The 19,159-nt window shown below is 44.6% G+C and overlaps 1 protein-coding gene across 8 annotated transcripts in view; it reads right to left on the bottom strand.

Moving 5' to 3' along the window:
- The window catches only part of LCORL (ligand dependent nuclear receptor corepressor like), a 174,113-nt gene that overhangs the window by 111,013 nt on the left and 43,941 nt on the right, over positions 1–19,159 (bottom strand). For all 8 annotated transcript variants that reach the window (XM_045018505.1, XM_045018506.1, XM_045018507.1 and 5 more), the window contains exon 2: positions 8,199–8,264. In XM_045018505.1, the coding sequence (XP_044874440.1) occupies positions 8,199–8,264 (66 nt within the window). The remainder of the gene's footprint in view (positions 1–8,198; positions 8,265–19,159) is intronic.

The following is a 19,159-nucleotide window of genomic DNA, read 5'->3' as shown; positions in this document are numbered from 1 at the left end:
CAGGGGAGAACGACAACTGTGTTCAAGTCGGCAGATAAAGTGGCTGCATTCAAAGCCAAACTAGAATTATGGGGGCGACGAGTGAACATTGGGATTTTTGACATGTTTCAAACATTAGCAGAGATTTTGAAAGAGACTGAGCCAGGGCCTTCTTTTTCCCAGCTGGTGCATGATCACCTATCTCAGCTTTCAAAAGAGTTTGAGCATTACTTCCCAACCACAAAAGATCCCCGAACTGGGAAGGAATGGATCCACGACCCATTTGTGAATAAGCCAGGTGAATCGACTTTATCCGTGCTAGAAGAGGATCAACTGCTTGAGATCACAAATGACGGTGGCCTTAAAAGTATGTTTGAGATGACTTCAAATCTCCATATGTTCTGGATTAAAGTCAAGGCGGAATATCCTGAGATTTCCACAAAAGCACTGAAAAGCTTACTTCCATTTTCAATATCCTATCTTTGTGAAGCAGGGTTTTCTGCAGTGACAGCAACCAAAACGAGATTACGGAGTAGACTGGACATAAGCAACACACTTCAGGTGTCACTGTCTCCCATCACCCCCAGATGGGACCATCTAGTTGCAGGAAAACAAGCTCAGGGCTCCCACTAATTCTGCATTATGGTCAGTTGTATAATTATTTCATCATATATTACAATAATAATAGAAATAAAAGTACCAAAAAAATGTAATGCGCTTGAATCGTCCCAAAACCATCCCATAGGTCCGCGGAAATTTTTTTTTCTATGAAACCGGTCCCTGGTGCCAAAAAGGTTGGGGACCGCTGATCTAGACCATCCCTGACATGTGTTTGTCTAACCTGTTCTTAAAAACCTCCAATGAGAGAGATTCCACAATTACTTTGCTCAAGTGCTTAACTACCCTTACAGTTAGAAAGTTGGACCGCGGTCAGTCATCCAGGTAAGGGAAGACAAGACTTCCCTAATGTTGGAGGTGAGCTGTTACCATGAAGAAAACCTTTGTGAAGACTCATGGAGTGGTTCTAAGTCCAAATGGGAGAACCCTGTATTGGAATTCAAGGTCCCACCTTGAACCTCGGGAATCTTCAGTGTGCTGGGGTGTATGTTGATATGGAAGTAGGCATCTTGCATATCTATGCCGTAAACCATATGCCTTTTTCTAGCAAGGGAATGATGGCTGCAAGCATGACCTTATGGAATTCTGGCTTGCAAATCCAGAGGTTGAGCAGTTGGAAATCCAAAACTGGTCTCCATCACCCCTTCTTCTTGGGTAGCAGGAAGTAGTTGGAATAGAACCCCTGTGTCCTGAAAGACTGAAGAGACTGGTTCCACTGCTCCTCTCTGCAGGAGGGAGTCCACCTCTAGGGCAAGAATACTGTCATGAGAGTGATCTCTGGGGGGTGGTTGGGAGGGAGCTGCGAAGGAGGCATTGTCATAAACACAGCCTCTCCAAAACAAACGATGTCCAAGACCCACTTGACTGTTGTTATAGTTCTCCATGCTGGTTGAAAGAGTTTAAGATAACCCACAAAAGAGGTAGATGGTAGGAACGTTGGTATATGGAATGGTTGACCGCTCTCTATAGTCGCACTCAGAAATACCATTTTCATGACAATTGAGTGTGTTGTGCATAGGTCTGTGTTGCCAGAACAGGCAGACTGATTCTGCGTACCAGAGGGCACTCTGAAGAGGCTCCTAGGCAGTAGAAATGTGGTGATCTATAGCCTTGGCGTAGTGGTAAGTGATACAAAATTTTTCTTTGGTGCCAGTGTATAAATGCCCAAGAATCGTAAGGTGGCTCTAGAGTTTTTAGTGAGTGTAATGGGTCGTCAGTTTTCTTGTTCAAGAGGTGTGACTCAACAAGAAGGTCTTAGATTGTGTTCTGCACCTCTCTAGGGAAACACGTGGAATGTAACCAGGATTCTCTCCTCATGACAATTCCCATTGCTAATACACATGAGGACATGTCTGCTGAATCAACTGCAGCCTGAAGTATGGACCTGGAGACCAACTTGCCTTCCTGTAAAATTGCCTGGAAGCAATTACATCCTGCTGGGTAACCTGTCTGCAAATTCTTTCATCTAGCCATAGGGAGGGGGATATATCAGTGGTTTGAGCATTGGCCTGCTAAACCCAGGGTTGTGAGCTCAATCTTTGAGGGGGCCATTTAGGGATCTGGGGCAAAAATCGTTCTGGGGATTGATCCTGCTTTGAGCAGGGGGTTGGACTAGATGACCTCTTGAGGACCCTTCCAACCCTGAGATTCTATGACTCTAAGTCATACTTGACCATCAATGCCAAGTAGTTAGAGATCCGGAACTGCAGTCCAGCCAAGGAGAAGACCTTTCAACCCATAAGGTCCAGTCTCTTACCTTCCCTGTCTGCCGGGGCGGAGCATAGGTGTTGTTGTTTGGTCCACTCCAATGCAGCCTGTATCACCAAGAAATTAGGTGGATGATGTGAAAACAAAAATTCTGACCTCTTGGGGGGGGGGACATAATATCTTTTCTCAGCCCCTTCAAAGTCAGTACGCATATAGCTAGGGTATGCCACATGGTGCGTGCCAGTTGAAGAATGGCCTCATTGATCTGTAGAGCCACCCTTGCTGGTACCGATGTGTGCAGAATGTCTAGTAACTGATGCTGACTGTCCTGCACCTCTTCTAGTGGGATCCCAAGAGCAGTGGCTATACTCCACAGCAGTTCTTGAAACGGTCGATAGTTATCTGGTGGGGAGGAAGATGTCAATGACACGGCAGGGTCTGGAGACAACGACAGGAGTCTCTCCAGATCCACCGGTACCGTCAGAGCCAGGCTAATCGGTGCATTGTCTAACTCCATTTCTGAATATCAATCGGACAAAGATTGTGTGGACGGAGTTGAGGAGTTCTCCCAAGATGAATAGGACTGCTCTGAAGGCGAATACTGAAGCCATGAGCTCCAATATGGCCAACTCAGTTGATCCTGCTGTTGTGGACCCTGCGCCCAAGGAGCCGGTACCACTTTTGCCTTACCTATGAAGTGGGAAACTGCAGGGTGCCGCCAGAACCCTTCAGTAGTCATGCTTCCAGAATGGGAGTGGCAAGCAGGTGAATGTTCGTATCCTCAGAATTGGGGGAATCTGAGGCCTCCGCAAATGGCAGTGCTGATGGAGCCATCAGAATAGGATGTGTCAGAGCGTAGGTAGCAGAGAAGCACAGAGAAGCACGCAGAGACCTCAGTCCCTCTAAGGCAAATAGCTTGTGGGGGCCAGGGACACTTCCGAGTCTCCCCAGAGTCAGTGGTATCTGGTTTGTTGATGGGAACAGAACAAGTAAAGGCATCAGTCTCGGAAAAGACATTTCTTGGGATGCCAGCAGAGCTGAAGTAGGCAGAGCATAAGTGTCTGAGATCAGTGTCAACAGATCTGGTGAGTGGTTCAGCCTTTTGTTGCTCTTGTGAGCCCTGGAACGAGTCGTTCCTCTTGGGCTGGATTTTGAGGACAATACAACGTCTTTCTTGGATTTGGAGGAAGACTTACTGCCATGCTTCTGAGACTCGTGGGTAGGCCATGGTGCGGACTCCATAGCACTGGTACCAGCAGAGCCAGGTAGATGTTGTACAGTAGGGGGCGCAATCTCAGGTTGCTCAGACCAATGTACAGTGGGGGTTCCCCGGCTAGGATCCGATTTCAATCCCTTGTCAGCTTCCATTAAGTGCTTTTTGAGGCGAAGAACTTGGCTTTCCCACACATGGGCAAGGAAGGAGAGGCAGATACTGCACCTGAATGTGACGTGGGGTTCCTCCAAACAGTACAAAAAGCACTGGTGCTGGTCGCAGATGGAAAACAAGCAAACGCAGGAAGCACAGATTTTGAATCCTAGTGTCTTTGGCATAATTCACTACCCAGGCCCAGGTAATGGCGGAGGGGAAAGACTGGTTGGCAGGAAAACAACCGAAGTGGCATCCCATGTCCTTAGCCCTTTCAACTACTATGAAAATAGGAATTACCTATAAAGAACAATAAAATCCTAACTATGAATAAGGACAGAATCAATTTTTCTAAAATTTGTTGAAAATGCACATTAAGGACGAGATGGCAACAGAAGCTCTGAATCAGACCATGAGGTGGTGAGAAGGAACTGAGGACACTGGCGGTCTGCCCCACCCTGCCCTTTATCGCCTCGGGTGAAACAAGGCAATACAAGGGTACACGTGTGGACTACTTTCAAAAGCTCTGGCTCTGGGCGCATGCACATAACCCTCAGTGGAATACAATAGAGATGATCACTCGAAGAAGAATGATGGATTACTTGGCCCAACTGCCACAATCTATGCAGTCTCCTTCACATCTCTGACTCATTACAACCAATGAAACTGTTGCATGCAAATCAGATGAGACTAAAGGTGGCGATTAATTGAGTTGCATCTGATGTGCAATGGTCTAGGACGGTTTGCATAGAGAGATACATGACTTACTGTTTTATTACATAGAGATTTCAGACAATGCCTACCTTGCAGAACTTTCTAGGTTATCACAAATCAAGTCCCATGAAGTTAGCCGCCCACAAAACATGTGCCCCCCCCATCCCAATTAATCAATTACTCCATCCCAATACACTTCCTATAGCAGGGATAAGCAACCTATGGCACGGGTGCTGAAAGCGGCACGCAAGCTGATTTTCAGTGGCATTCACACTGCCTAGGTCCTGGCCTGGTCCTGGTCTGGAGGGCTCTGCATTTTAATTTAATTTTAAATGAAGCTTCTTAAACATTCTGAAACCTTATTTACTTTACATACAACAATAGTCTAGTTATATACACCTCTACCTCGATATAACGTGACCCGATATAACGCGGTTTCACCTATAACGCGGTAAGATTTTTTGGCTCCTGAGGACAGCGTTATATCAAAGTAGAGGTGTATTATAGATTTATAGAAAGAGATCTTCTAAAAAAGTTAAAATGTATTACTGGCATGCAAAACCTTAAATTAGATAAATGAATAAATGAAGATTCGGCACACCACTTCTGAAAGGTTGCCAACCCCGTCCTATAGCACTGTTACTGTTTTCTAATAGGCACAGCAAGAAGCTTCATGTTCTCATCACTTCCCTTTTAACTTTTAGAACTGTTCCATTTGGTGGATGAAAGTAAAGCATAATATTTCTAGTATCACAAAGCTTTCAAGTGTTATATTCTTGCAAATACTCCAGAATGACACAAAATAACATCCCGCCCCCACCCCCAAACCACAAAACAGACACCCATCACTGTCGTCCTCAGAAAAATCCAAGATTTTTTTTTAAATATCTGAAGGAGGAAAAAGTGTTTTCCCCTCCACAGTTTCTCCTCTATCTGCAAAAGATAGCAAAGCAAAAAAAGACAAATACCTGATACAGCATCAAGTGAACCAACTGATTTGTTTAGCAAAAGTTATGCTGCTGGAGTTTGGGGCCAAGAGATTCTCTAATGGATTGGGGAAAAAAAGGCAAAAAAAGCTTGTTAATTAAAATAAATAAAGATCCAGCAGGACCATGTAAAGAGTAATGAAGCTTTGGGTCTACTGATATAGTCAGACACTGACATGTTCAATAGTTGGTGAGTGAAGAAACATGAAGTCTGAGGGATTCATTGATTCAAGAAGCCTCAAACTTCTCCAAGCGTCAGTGCTTTGATATTACTCAAAAGAATGAATTTATTGATTCTAAACATAAAACTAACAATAGAAGAAAGAAGAGTTGAAGCCATGTTGGTCCCAGAATATCACAGACAAGGTGGCTGAGGTAATATATTTTACTGGACCAGCTACTGTTGGTGAGAGAGACAAGCTTTTGAGCTTACACAGAGCTCTTCGTCAGGCCTGGGAAACTTAATCAGGCTATCATAGCAAAATACAAGATGGAAAGAGACTGTTTAAGTTGGTCCAATAAAAGATATTACCTCACCCACCTAGTCCCTCTAATACAAAGAATTAAGACACCAATTCAGCAAGGTATTTAAGCATGAGTTTAAGTACCTTGCTGAATTGAGCCCCAGGAGAAGAGGCAAATATGATAAAATGCAACGTCATTCAAAGCTATGATGTGGAACTAGACAGTTGTAACCAGGAGTTCCATTGCTAAAGGGCAGTCAGAAAGACTCTGACCAGTGAAGCAATGGATGTGAACTGAGTACCTCAAGCAAGCATAAGATGACTGCTAATGTGTTCATCTATGTAGAACTTGGGAGTTAAAGAGAGCTCTTGCCAAACCTCCTGGATGCCACTGTAATACCAATAAACCAATTTTTAAAAAATATAGTCGGAGGTCATCCCAGTCTGACTCCTTCCCTTTCCCTTACTACAGCTGATCTGGCACTTCCTTGGTTTAGTGTGCTGCCACTGTAGCAGACGTGGTATGAACCCAGCAGGGGTGTCAAACATATAGCCCAGGGGTTCAGAACAGTGATTCAGGCATCCTGCCAAAATAATGACAGAAAATGGCATTTTAACAATATGTATCTCAGCCAAATCTGAGTGGAATTTCATGGGACACAGAAAAGGCACTTCTGCAGTCCAAGGGAATTCTCAATGTCAAATATCAAACGCCTATTGCAAACAAGGGAGATTTGAGACCTTTTCAAAGAAAAGATTATACATTCTTTATAATGGAAAGTGTTAGACAAGCTAAATAGAGGAGTCACTACCAGCTTCCCCATTAATATATCCCATATACATAAATGCACCAATTATATAGCAGTGAGATCTGTCATGTAGATCATCATGTTCCTTTACCTGCATCATCTGTATTCTACCCATTATCCCAATACTACTAACATTCCATGCTTCTGAACTGCTTTCAATCCACTTACAAAGCAAACTATAAAAAGGTTTTTCTTCCTTCTATGCCCCAAATTTAAAAATTCCAGTGCCCAAGGAATATTCAAATCTTGTATCACTAATAGGTTTAAAATCCAGTCTCTTGTGCCCACTAGTAATTCAGTCTAGAAAAGGAGTGCTTTATACCATTAGAAAGCCAGGAATGCTCCCTTCCCTTTCCAAATGATGAAGTGTATTTGTTTCCACCACAGTACACAGTAATCAGTTATTACTGTATCAGACCTAAAACTGTAACATTATTCTGGAAAAGTTATTTTTAGGAACATGTAAATATTACATAAACATTTTATAATCTCTTTGACTGATGGCACACCTGGCTTTACAGATGGAGGTAACACAAAAAACTGTATCAACAAAAATTGTAACAATTTTTTTTTTAATTTCCCTGAAAAAAAAGTGAGAGACAAATGCAAAAGATATAAAATGATGGAACACTGTAAAAGATTTTACTAACAAAATGATTTACATAACTTAATCATGGATTTGTCACCTTCAAATAATGCAGTTATTCAAATTCATTCCAATGAAGCTTTTACACCATGCTACACACTACATCTATCTCACACATTGCGAATAACTTAACACTTATGACACTGTCAGTAACAAATTGTGAGACAATGAAAGGTAAGGCAAGGGAAAAGATTTTGAGTAATAAAAAGTTTTTTTCAATAAATTATGAAAATGCACTTGACAGTGTCCTTTCTTTTTAAAAATTCAGGCAAGTTCATGTAGGCTTCCCCTGTGCTGTTTTAGTGAGAAACCATTAATATGGCACCATCATTTACCAACATCACACCACAAAGTACATTTTCCTATCAACTTGAATTTAAATTTTTTTTAATTGTTTACAGTTATTCCAGCATAACTCTGCAAACTTGGAAAAAGATGAGGTTACATGGATGCTAGAAGATGACTGTATTATAAAAATTTGCTTAGCCTCTTAAGAGTAGGTGATTATGCAAAATGAATAGCTGTTGAGAACCAGCTAATTCCTAATTAATTCTGATAGCAACAGTCAGAGAACTAAGCTGTTTTCCTTCCTTTCTGAAAGTTGCTCACAAAAAGAAAGGGATACAGTATTCCAGAAAAGAAAAGATTTCCTGTGCCAGATACTTAGGGATGCCTAGTTAATCCAGGCACTTCATTACTAACAAGTTCCAGCTACTAATTCTGTATATGTACAGAAAGTATGAGGCTGGGAAGGAGGCTAAGACGAAAAAATGAATTAGAGAAAACACAATAAAGTTTCACAGCTTCAGATTTCCTTCTCAGACTTCTATAAATGCTTAAAAATAAATTTTCTAATTAAAAGAAAAGCTAGCAAATAAAACGCAGTGCACTAAATACAGGGTCATTTACCTTCAAATAAACTGAGGTCTCTTCGTAGCCTTGGTCCATAAAGCCCTTCTAAAATACTTTCAAAACCTGAAAACAAAAGAAACATTTAAAATGGTGAACAAAACCCTTTACCTCAAAATAAATCAACCAACCAACACAAAAGCCCCAACTAGGCAAATACTTTTTAAACATAAGTAGCAACTAAAAATTGTTACAATTTACTGGGTAGAAATATTTTTTCCTTTATCTATAGTGCCATTCAACAGAATTAGAAGATCAACCTAAGACAAGGCAATTGCCATCTGTACCGAATCAGCCTATTAAGCCATGCCCCAACAACCTTATCAGATTTAAAAATAACTACAAGGAATCTTAAAGGTGAGACGATTAACCTCATAGCTTGTCCACAAATGAAGTAGTATCTTCCTTTCATTGAGAGGTAGGCTCCTCTATGACAAAAATGTGAGCTTCAGAATATAAGGTTCTCAACTTTGATCTTCAGAATTATATAATTACAATAATGCATTCTAATAATATGAATTTCTACAAATGTATCAATTATGAACTTTTCTAGACTAACGCAAAGCTTGTTTCCTCTTTTTGAATTATAGCTAAAATTATATAATAGTGCACTATTTGGGGGGAGGGAGAGAAGGCTCTCCCAAGAATTCTTCCTAGTCTCACAAAAATTTAAGGATGAAAATTAATTTTAAAATTAAGGATGAAACAAATCAAAATATTTTCAAGATTCACCATTTTACTTTAGGCATCTGGAAATATCAATTAAATAGGACTACAATGGAAGAAAAGATGATGTGTCAGGAGGCAATTGACAAGAGGAAACAGAAGACGTTGTTCAAGTCTACTGCTGGAAATGGGGGAGGAGTTTCCAACACTGTGTTGGAGTGGCAAGAGGGAGTCTTTGGCCTGGTCTACGCTACAGGGTTAGGTCGAATTTAGCCGCGTTAGGTAGATTTAAAAAATGACTGCGTCCACACAACCAACCCCATTCCATCGACCTAAAGGGCTCTTAAAATCGACCTCTGTACTCCTCCCCGAGGGGAGTAGCGCTAAAATCGACCTTGCTGGGTCAAATTTGTGGTAGTGCAGATGCAAATTGACGGTACTGGCCTCCGGAAGCTATCCCAAAGTGCTCCATTGTGACCGCTCTGGACAGCACTTTGAACTCCCATTCACTAGCCAGGTACACAGGAAAAGCCCCGGGAACTTTTGAATTTCATTTCCTGTTTGGTCAGTGTGGAACTCAGCAGCACAGCTGACCATGCAGTCCCCCCAGAATTGTGAGCGTAGAATGTTTCTACACTCCCCCTATCATCGAAAAAAAACCCAACCAAACAAAAAAAACACCACACTCGCGATGACATGTTTTCCGAGCTGATGCAGTCCTCCTGCGCTGATAGGGCACAGCTTAATGCATGGAGGCATTCAATGGCAGAGGCCAGGAAAGAATTAAGTGAACGCGAAGAACGGAGGCAGGACATGATGCTGAGGCTAATGGGGGAGCAAATGGACATGATGAAGTGTCTATTGGAGCTGCAGGAAAGCCAACAAGAGCACAGACCCCCGCTGCATCCACTGTATAACCACCTACCCTCCTTCCCATGTTCCATAGCCTCCTCATCCAGACGCCCAAGAACGTGTGGGGGAGGCGCTGGGCAACCAGCCACACCACTGCAGAGGATGACCCAAGCAACAGAAGGCTACAACTCAAACTATTTGATTTGGAGTGTGGCTACAATAAGCAATGTGGCCTTGTCCTTCCCTCCTTCCCCACCCCACCCAGGCTACCTTGTCCACTATCTCATTTTTTTTAATAAAGAAAGAAAGAATGCATGGTCTCAAAACAATAGTTACTTTATTTCAAAGAGGGGAGGGTGGTTGTCTTACAGGGAATTAAAATCAACAAGGGGGGTGGGTTTGCATCAAGGAGAAACACACACAATTGTCACACCGAAGCCTGGCCAGTCATGAAACTGTTTTTCAAAGCCTTTCTGATGCACAGCATGCCTTGCTGTGCTCTTCTAATCGCTCTGGTGTTGGCTGCTCAAAATCAGATGCCAGGCGATTTGCCTCAACCTCCCACCCCGCCATAAACGTCTCCCCCTTACTCTCACAGATATTATGGAGCACACAGCATGCAGCAATAACAATGGGAATGCTGGTTGTGCTGAGGTCTGACTTAGTCAGCAAACAGTGCCAGCGAGCTTTTAAACATCCAAAGGCACATTCTACCACCATTCTATAGCTGAACTGCTCCTTACTACTGTCCAGGCTTCATGAGCCATGGAAGCAAGGGGTAGGCTGGGGTAGGTGCAACTGCGCGGTGCATCTGGCCGGGAGAGCAGCCTGAGGCAGAAGCCTCCAGCTCACATGATATTCCAGGCAGGACTGAATCTCCATGAGACGAAACTTAAGAGAATGAGCTGGAGTCTCTGGCTCCCATTCGGTACTCCAAGAGGAGGATGGCCATGTCTGTCCAGGCGCCCATGATCGACCTTACTGAGGAGGATTCCAAGGAGTCCTCCCAGAGCAGCAGTACCATATCTGCCAGCAGCACCCAGGACCAGAACAGATCCCCCGAGCTTGTCGCTGGGGAGCAGGAGAGTAGAGTTGCAGGGGAAGTGGTGGAATACCAGGATGGGTATGATTTTGGAATTGGGGAGCTCATGGGAGCGGAGATCAAGCGCTTCTCCTAGTGGCCTGCAATCATCGTCTCCTACAGAGTCAATCCAAACATCAGGCAATCTCCGGAATGCACTGGGTGCAATGGTTTGGGGATGGGAAGTTCTCCGAGGTTTCAGCAGACAAGCTGGTGGGTCTGATGGCTTTTAGGCAGCATTTCAACCACTCCACGTTTAATAAGCTGGTCTCCAATCAATGAGCCGTAGACCATGCCCTAGAGATTGCTAGGAGCCGGGAAGGGAAGACCTTCCCAGAACCCAGAGCCAAGCGTCTAAGGACTAACTTCTGCAACAACAGCAAGCAGCGGGTGGAGGACAACTAGAGCAGAAAGCAAATGGTTTCCGAAGTCACAAACAACAACAGGAGCCTTGAAGACAGTTGTTTATCATGCAGGAGAAAAAACCCAGACACATTCCACCTGCTGTTTGAGGGGGGCCTTTCCCAGACTTGCCGGGATCGATTCCTGGAGCTCTTCTACATGTCTGATGAGGACAGGTACCACTCCTACTGCACCATCTGCTGCGAAGGCAAGACGCTGCTGCTGCGTAGCAATGCCAGCTGCTGCTGCTGCGTAGCAATGCCAGCTGCTGCAGGGGCTTCTGTGTCAAATGCTTGGAGGGCCTGGTAGGGTAAGGTACCTCGGCCAAGACAAAAGAGAAAGAGCCCCGGAGCTCTTACATGTGTCAACCACAGAAGTGCTATGGGGTGTTACAGAGCTGACTGAACTGGAATGTACGGCTGCAAGACTCCTTCAACAGTGACAAAGGACAGGAATATGATGCATCTAAAATCTAAAAAGGCCAGCACATTTCCAAGAGTCACTACCCTTGACAACAGAACGTCAATGATTGCATTGGCTACTTGGATCACAGCAGCCCCCACAGTAGACTTGCCCACAACAGCAGCGGTGACGATGAGCTGAGCGGGCTCCATGCTTGCCAGGGTATGGCGTCTGCACGGGTAACCCAGGAAAAAAGGCGCAGAACAATTATCTGCTGTTGCTTTCACGGAGGGATGGGAGACTGACGACATGTACCCAAAACCACCTGCAACAACATTTTTGCCCCATCAGGCATTGGGAGCCTAACCCAGAATTCCAAAGGGCGGCGGAGACTGCGAGAACTGTACCTCTCCATAAGTCGATGCTAGCCACAGTAGTGAGGACACACTCCGCCAACTTAATGCGCTTAGTGGGGACATATGCAATCAACTGTATAAAATCGATTTCTAAAAATCTACTTCTAGAAAATTGACCTAATTGCATAGTGTAGACATCCCCTTAGGCTGTTTACACACTACAGCTTAAGTAGGTATAAGTTATGTTGCTCAAGAGTGTGAATAAGCCACCCCCTGTGACAAGTTAGCACTGTCCACACAGTCCCTTTAGTCAGCGTATGTCGGTGGAAGAGGTTCTTCCACCAACATAGTTACCATCGCTCACAGGGGCTGCAGTAATTAAGTCAAGGAGAGCTCTCTCCCGCCTGCTTAAGTTATGCTACTGAATTACATCATACACGCTTATCACTTCATGAAATCATTACTCAAAATCATAGGGACATTATTCTTCTGATACTGAGACAGTTCTGAAAAGACGTCTTGTGCTCAGCTGCCTCTAAGGTATTCATGCACGCTGTGTACTCATAATTACTTTTTGGCCAATTATTTCTGCAAATTGCAAGTTAACCCCATTCAAACATCTCTGAAGATGGTTAGAAATGGAAAAACTAACATCATTGTTCAACAAACAATCATAGTTCTTGGGTTTGCATAGTTATACCAACTTTGTGAATGGGAGGTCCATGAAAGCCTTTCCTTTCATTACTAAATAAGAAAAGCATGGTTAGTGTAAATGTCATCTTCTACAGACCTGTCTCTCAGTATTCTTCACCTCATACCTGGAGGAACCGACAAAGAACCAACAGAACTGGTCAAAAAATGTTAAAGGATTTTTTCCTACGAAAAATAGCTCTAACATTTTCAACTGAAAATTTCTGCATATGAACTCAGGGGAGAAGGGGGAGTGTCTTTTTGTTTTTTCTTTCTTGCTCAACTTTTCAGTGGAAATATGAGAAAGGGGCACAGTAGGAAGAATTTTCCTACACCTGCAAAATTAAAATGACTGGCATGTCTCCAATAGCTCCCCCCATTTATTTTTTTTTAGTCAGCTCTATGGCTAATTGTAATATAAATTCCTGTTCACATGCAACTGAACTAGGTCCAATTTCAGATCTCAGTCTGCTCTGATAGTCAACCTGGGGCAACTTCCCTCCTTGGTTTACCTGGGGCTGCTTCTTTCTATGTTGGATACGATCTCCAGGCCCAGACAAATGTTACGGTGTTGGTTACCCTTGGTTCATTTTTTCAAACTTTGCTTTGCAAACATCAAAGCTAGAAAGAAATGTTTTCAAAATGAAAGCTTAGATTCTGACATTGTATGACTCTGTGAGCAAGTGACCTAGGCATATGTCTGTTATAGCTATTCCCTAACTCCAGCCCTACCAAGGAGGTGTCAACTTTCCATTAAGAGGGGAGCAAGCCCGAGCACACATCATATTGAATATATGCAGTCTATGCCTGGGGTGTCTCAAATAACCTGCAATACCATGTCATTATGTTCATTTTTGGTACTTTTCTTCCCTCTAGAACTTTAAATTTAATTATATAGTAGTCATCATTACTTTGTTTCAGCTAGTTACTTCTTGAATTAACTCCTGCATCTTACTTAAGAGCATATATAATATATATAGTATATATAATATATGGAGATATACCTATCTCATAGAAAGGTCATTGAGTCCAGACCCATACCTTCACTAGCAGGACTAAGTACTGATTTTGCCCCAGATCCCTAAGTGGCCCCCTCAAGGACTGAACTCACAACTGTGGGTTTAGCAGGCCAATGCTCAAACCACTGAGCTATCCCTTCCCCCTTCCTTGTACTCTAGAACTAACTGTTTCAAGCAGTCATTTAAAGTGCTGAGAAATTGCTTCTCATAATTTTGCCTTATAGTGTCATTTGACCAGTTTACACACAGGTAACTGAAAAGCCCCATTATTACATTGGCGTGGTAGTTCCACAACAGTGAAGGTTACATGAGATTTCCATTTTAATTATGGTGAAGAGTCTATGAAAAGAATCTGTGTTTTGCATGAGAAGAATTTGAAATGCTTATTGAAATTTATGAACTGCTTGAATTTCTATGGCAGTTTGCAGTGATAAAATATAAAGGTTAGTTTCTGTTTTTTTAAGAGTAGAGTGACAATTTTTAAATTTATTTTAGCATCTGACATTGTTTTAAAAAATGATCTTAAGACATACTAAAGTAGTCTCATGTATGAAATTAAATGTGTGTGATTCTTTGCTACGAGTAGACGGGAAGAATGTTAGAAGAAATAACTATACAAAATACATGGCGAAAGGTTTTAAAAGTTACTGTATTTAACATCAATATTTTGTTGTTGCTGGTCAAAGCTGACATAGTTACTGATGACAAAGTATATGCTGACACCATGACCCCACATATTGAGGTTTAAAGAGCCAGACTGTATTACAGTTGAATCTTCCAAAGTTGTGTACTGTGGTAGGAAACAGATGTCTTGTTACATTATATCATCCTAAACCCTGTCATTAGGCTAAATACAGGAGTAACTGTATGAATGAAACTATCAGAGGGATAAATACCAGGATAAATAACTCCTCCCCCTTCCTGGTATTTAAGTTACACACCAATGTTGACACAAGAACAAATGGATACAAACTGGCCATCAACAAGTTTAGGTTTGAAACTAGTCGAAGGTTTCTAACCACCAGAGGAGTGACATTCTGGAACAACCTTCCAAGGGGAAAAAAAAATGCTAACTGGCTTCAGACTGAGATTAATAAATTTATGGAGGGAATGATATGATGAGACTGCCTACCATGGCACATAGCCAATCTGCAACTGCTAGTTGCAAATATCTCCAGTGGCCAGTCATGGGACACTAGATGGGGAGGGCTCTGAGTTACTACAGAGACTTCTTTCCAAAGTGTCTAGCTTTTGGGTCTTGCCCACATGCTCAGGGTCTAACACACCCCCATATTTGGGGTTGGAAAGGAATTTTCCCCCAATTCAGACTGGCAGATTCACCTTCCTGTGCAGCATGGAGCAGGGGTTGCTTGCAGGTTTTAACTAGTGTAAATGGTGGATTATCTGTAACTTGAAGTCTTTACATCATGATTTGATTTGAGGACTTGAGGACTTCAGTAATTCACCCAGAGGTTATGGGTCTATTACAGAAGGAGATGAGCGAGGTTCTGTGGCCTGCAATGTGCAGGTCAGACTAGATGATCATGATGGACCTTTCTTGTAATATATCAATAAAAAAATTACATGTAAAGCATTTGTCACACTTTTCACTGCTGGTGTTACTCACTGACAGGTAGAGAGGTATGCTTCACACTGATAGAGACATGGAATGCAAGTACGGATAATACTGCTGCAGCTGCTGTTAGCCAAACTCATTTTTTGGAAATATGGGATTGACTAGGGCATGTTTCAGGAAACAAGCTGTCATGCAAACTACTACTTCTCTTCAGCTGACTGGTTATGTTATCATTGCTGTGACAAAGTTCCTCCTCTACCTTGGTGGGTCCTGCACTTATTGGCAGATTTTGCTAACCTCAGAGATGTTCCTGTGTTGGATCAGGAGTTGGGAGGTTTTGGGGGGAACCCGGGTCCGCCCTCTACTCCTGGTGCCAGCCAAGGGGGCCTTGTGGACTGCAGCTGTCTAGAGTACCTTCTGGAACAGCTACACGACAGCTACAATTCCCTGGGCTACTTCCCCATGGCCTCCTCCCAACACCTTCTTTGTCCTCACCACAGGACCTTCTTCCTGATGTCTGTTAACGCTTGTCTGATAACCCTGTTACCTTACCCAGGGAAAAGGGACCTGCTTAACCTGGAGCTAATATATCTACCTTCGACCACTCTCTTGTAGCCATCTAGCCTGACCCTGTCACATTGCTAAACATAATGGTCTACCCATAGCGTATTTACTTCACTGATTTTTCCTTGGTGATTAAATGTTAGAGATAGAGACCTTCTCAAGGTATGTTGAGACCTCTCACACCATACAGAACAGTCAATACAGCCAGCAAGCCTCAGCGATGCTGTTTCTCCCTCTCCAGCTCTCTGCTCTGTCCCTGGAGAGAAACCCCCCGTAGTACACCAATTTTCCTCACAAAAAAGAAAACTACCATCATATTTTTGGTTAAGGCTGAATCAGGACAACCCCCTCCCTCAAATCTATCCGGACATTTGAAAGTGTGGAAACAAGTTAGAGAAAGAGTTTTCAGTATTCCTTGTTATTTTCACTTCATCTACAATGCTGCTGATCATGCACTCCAAAAGGCATTTACTTCATTAAACTTAGTCACAAAATGTTAACAATTTCAGCAGGGCTGAAGCAAAATAACTAAATAAAATAAACTATGAAACAGATGTATCAATAAATTGATACAAGAAGTATGAGGTCAACATCAAGATTTTGTGTGAAAGAATTGGCTAAAGTGGGATACTTGTTTCAGTATACATTGGATATAGATTCACAAATTCATAGACTCTAGCTAGGACTGGAAGGGACCTCGAGAGGTCATCAAGTCCAGGCCCCTGCCCTCATAGCAGGACCAAATACTGTCTAGACCATCCCTGATAGACATTTATCTAACCTACTCTTAAATATCTCCAGAAATGGAGATGCCACAACCACCCTAGGCAATTTATTCCAGTGTTTAACCACCCTGACAGTAAGGAACATTTTCCTAATGTCCAACCTAAACCTCCCTTGCTGCAGTTTAAGCCCATTGATTCTTGTTCTATCCTTAGAGGCTAAGATGAAAAAATGGTTACCCACCTTTTAGTAACTGTTGTTCTTCGAGATGTGTTGTTCATACCCATTCAAAGTAGGTGTGCACGCAGCCGGAAGATTTTCCCCTAGCAGCGTCTGTAGGGTCGGCCCTGGCGCCCCCTGGAGTGGCGCCACTATGGCGCCCTATAAAGGAGCCTGCCGACCCTCCAACCCCTCAGTTCCTTCTTCCCAGCACTCCGACAGAGGGGCAGGAGGGTGGGTATTGGAATGGACATGAACAACACATCTCGAAGAACAACAGTTACTAAAAGGTGGGTAACTGTTTTTTCTTCTTCGAGTGGTTGTTCATGTCCATTCAAAGTAGGTGACTCACAAGCCTAACCTTAGGTGGTGGGGTTGGAGATCACTGCTGACTGGAGTACTGCACGACCGAAGGCTGCATCATCCCTAGCCTGGTGCGTGATGGCGTAGTGTGCCGAGAACGAGTGGATGAAGGACCACGTGGCCGCTCTACAAACCTCCTGAGTCGGGATCTGAGCCAGGAACGCCACAGAGGAGGCCTGCGCCCTAGTGGAGTGGGCCGTGACCGAAGGGACAGGGGTCTTAGCTATACAGTAACACTCTCGGATGCAGGTCGCCATCCACGAAGAGATTCGCTGAGAGGAGACCGGGAGCCCCTTCATCCTATCCGCCACTGCGATGAAGAGCTGAGTTGAGCGTCTGAACGGCTTGGTACGCTCGATGTAAAAAGCCAAGGCCTTGAGGACATCCAGGGAATGTAACCTCCGCTCCTCATTGGAAGAGTGTGGTTTCAGATAAAACACCGGGAGAAAAATATCTTGACCCATGTGGAACTGTGAGACGACCTTGGGTAGGAAAGCCGGGTGAGGTCTAAGTTGGACCTTGTCCTTATAGAAGACAGTGTACGGGGGCTCGGATGTTAACGCCCTGAGCTCCGACACCCTCCTGGCCGAGGTGATCGCCACCAGGAAGGCGGTCTTGTACGACAAGTACAACAGGGAGCACGAAGCCAGAGGCTCAAAGGGAGGTCCCGAGAGGGCAGAGAGGACCAGATTCAGGTCCCAAGCAGGGGCCAGCTGACAAACATGCGGGAATAGCCTGTCCATACCTTTGAAGACACGCCTGACCAGCGGGTGTGCAAACACCGAGGTACCCCCTTCTCCCGGATGGAAAGCCGAGATGGCCGCCAAGTGAACACGAATCGAGGAGAGGGAGAGGCCCAGTTGTCTGAGGTAGAGCAAATAGTCTAGGACAATGGGGATTGGGACCCCCAGCGGATTGTGACCTCGCTGACCCGACCATATGGAGAAGCACTTCCATTTGGCCAGGTAGGTGGCCCTAGTTGATGGTTTCCTACTACCGAGCAGCACTTGTCTAACCTGCTGGGAGCACTGCATCTCTACCGGGTTCAGCCATGGAGCATCCATGCTGTGAGGTGAAGGGACTCGAGGTTCGGGTGGCGGAGGGAGCCCCGGTTCTGCGTGATCAGGTCCAGGAGCAGGGGCAGCGTCAGGGGCACCTGAACGGACATGTGCAGGAGTGACGTGTATACCAATGCTGGCGCGGCCACACCGGAGCTATCAGGATTACCCGCGCGTGATCCCTGCGAATCTTCAAAATCACCCTGTGTTATCAGGGGGATCGGAGGAAAGGCATAGAGCAGACCGACCCCCCAAGACTGTAAGAAGGCGTCTTACAGAGACCCCTGACTGCGGCCCAGGAGGGAGCAGAACCGTCGGCACGTTCTGTTTTCCTTCAAGGCGAACAGGTCTAACCGGGGAAAGCCCCAGAGCTGGAAAATTGAGTGTACCACATCCCATCGGAGGGACCACTCGTGACCCCGGAACGAGCAGCTGAGGGTGTCCGCCGAACCATTCTGCTCCCCCGGAAGGTAGAACGCCGTCAGGTGGGTAGCATTGTGGACGCAGAAATCCCACAGCACGAGGGCTTCCCTGCACAGGGGAGAGGAGCGTGCACCCCCCTGTTTGTTGATATAAAAGACTGCCGACGTGTTGTCCAAGAGGACTGAAACACATCTGCCGGCCAGGTGGGACCGGAAGGTCAAACAAGCCAGGCGAACCGCTCTCAGCTCTCTGACATTGATATGCAACTCGAGGTCCTCCGGCGACCACAAGCCCTGTGTCCTGAGGCGTCCCAGGTGCGCTCCCCAACCCCGATTCGAGGCATCCGTTACCAGGGAGAGGGAGGGATAAGGGGCAGCGAAGGGGACACCCATGCACACTTTCTGCGGGTCGAGCCACCACCGCAGCGAGTCCAGCACCAAGTGGGGAATGGACACCACTGAGTCCAAGGGGTCCCTGGCCGGGCGATAAACTGTCGCTAACCAGGACTGTAGCGGGCGAAGCCAGAGTCTGGCATGGTCTACCACATAGATGCACGCCGCCATGTGA

The sequence above is a fragment of the Mauremys mutica genome, chromosome 5 (genome assembly GCF_020497125.1).
Source record: "Mauremys mutica isolate MM-2020 ecotype Southern chromosome 5, ASM2049712v1, whole genome shotgun sequence".
NCBI classification, from domain to species: Eukaryota; Metazoa; Chordata; order Testudines; family Geoemydidae; genus Mauremys; species Mauremys mutica.
The sequence above is the reverse complement of the archived record's forward strand: the minus strand, read 5'-3'. Positions and strand labels throughout refer to the sequence as shown.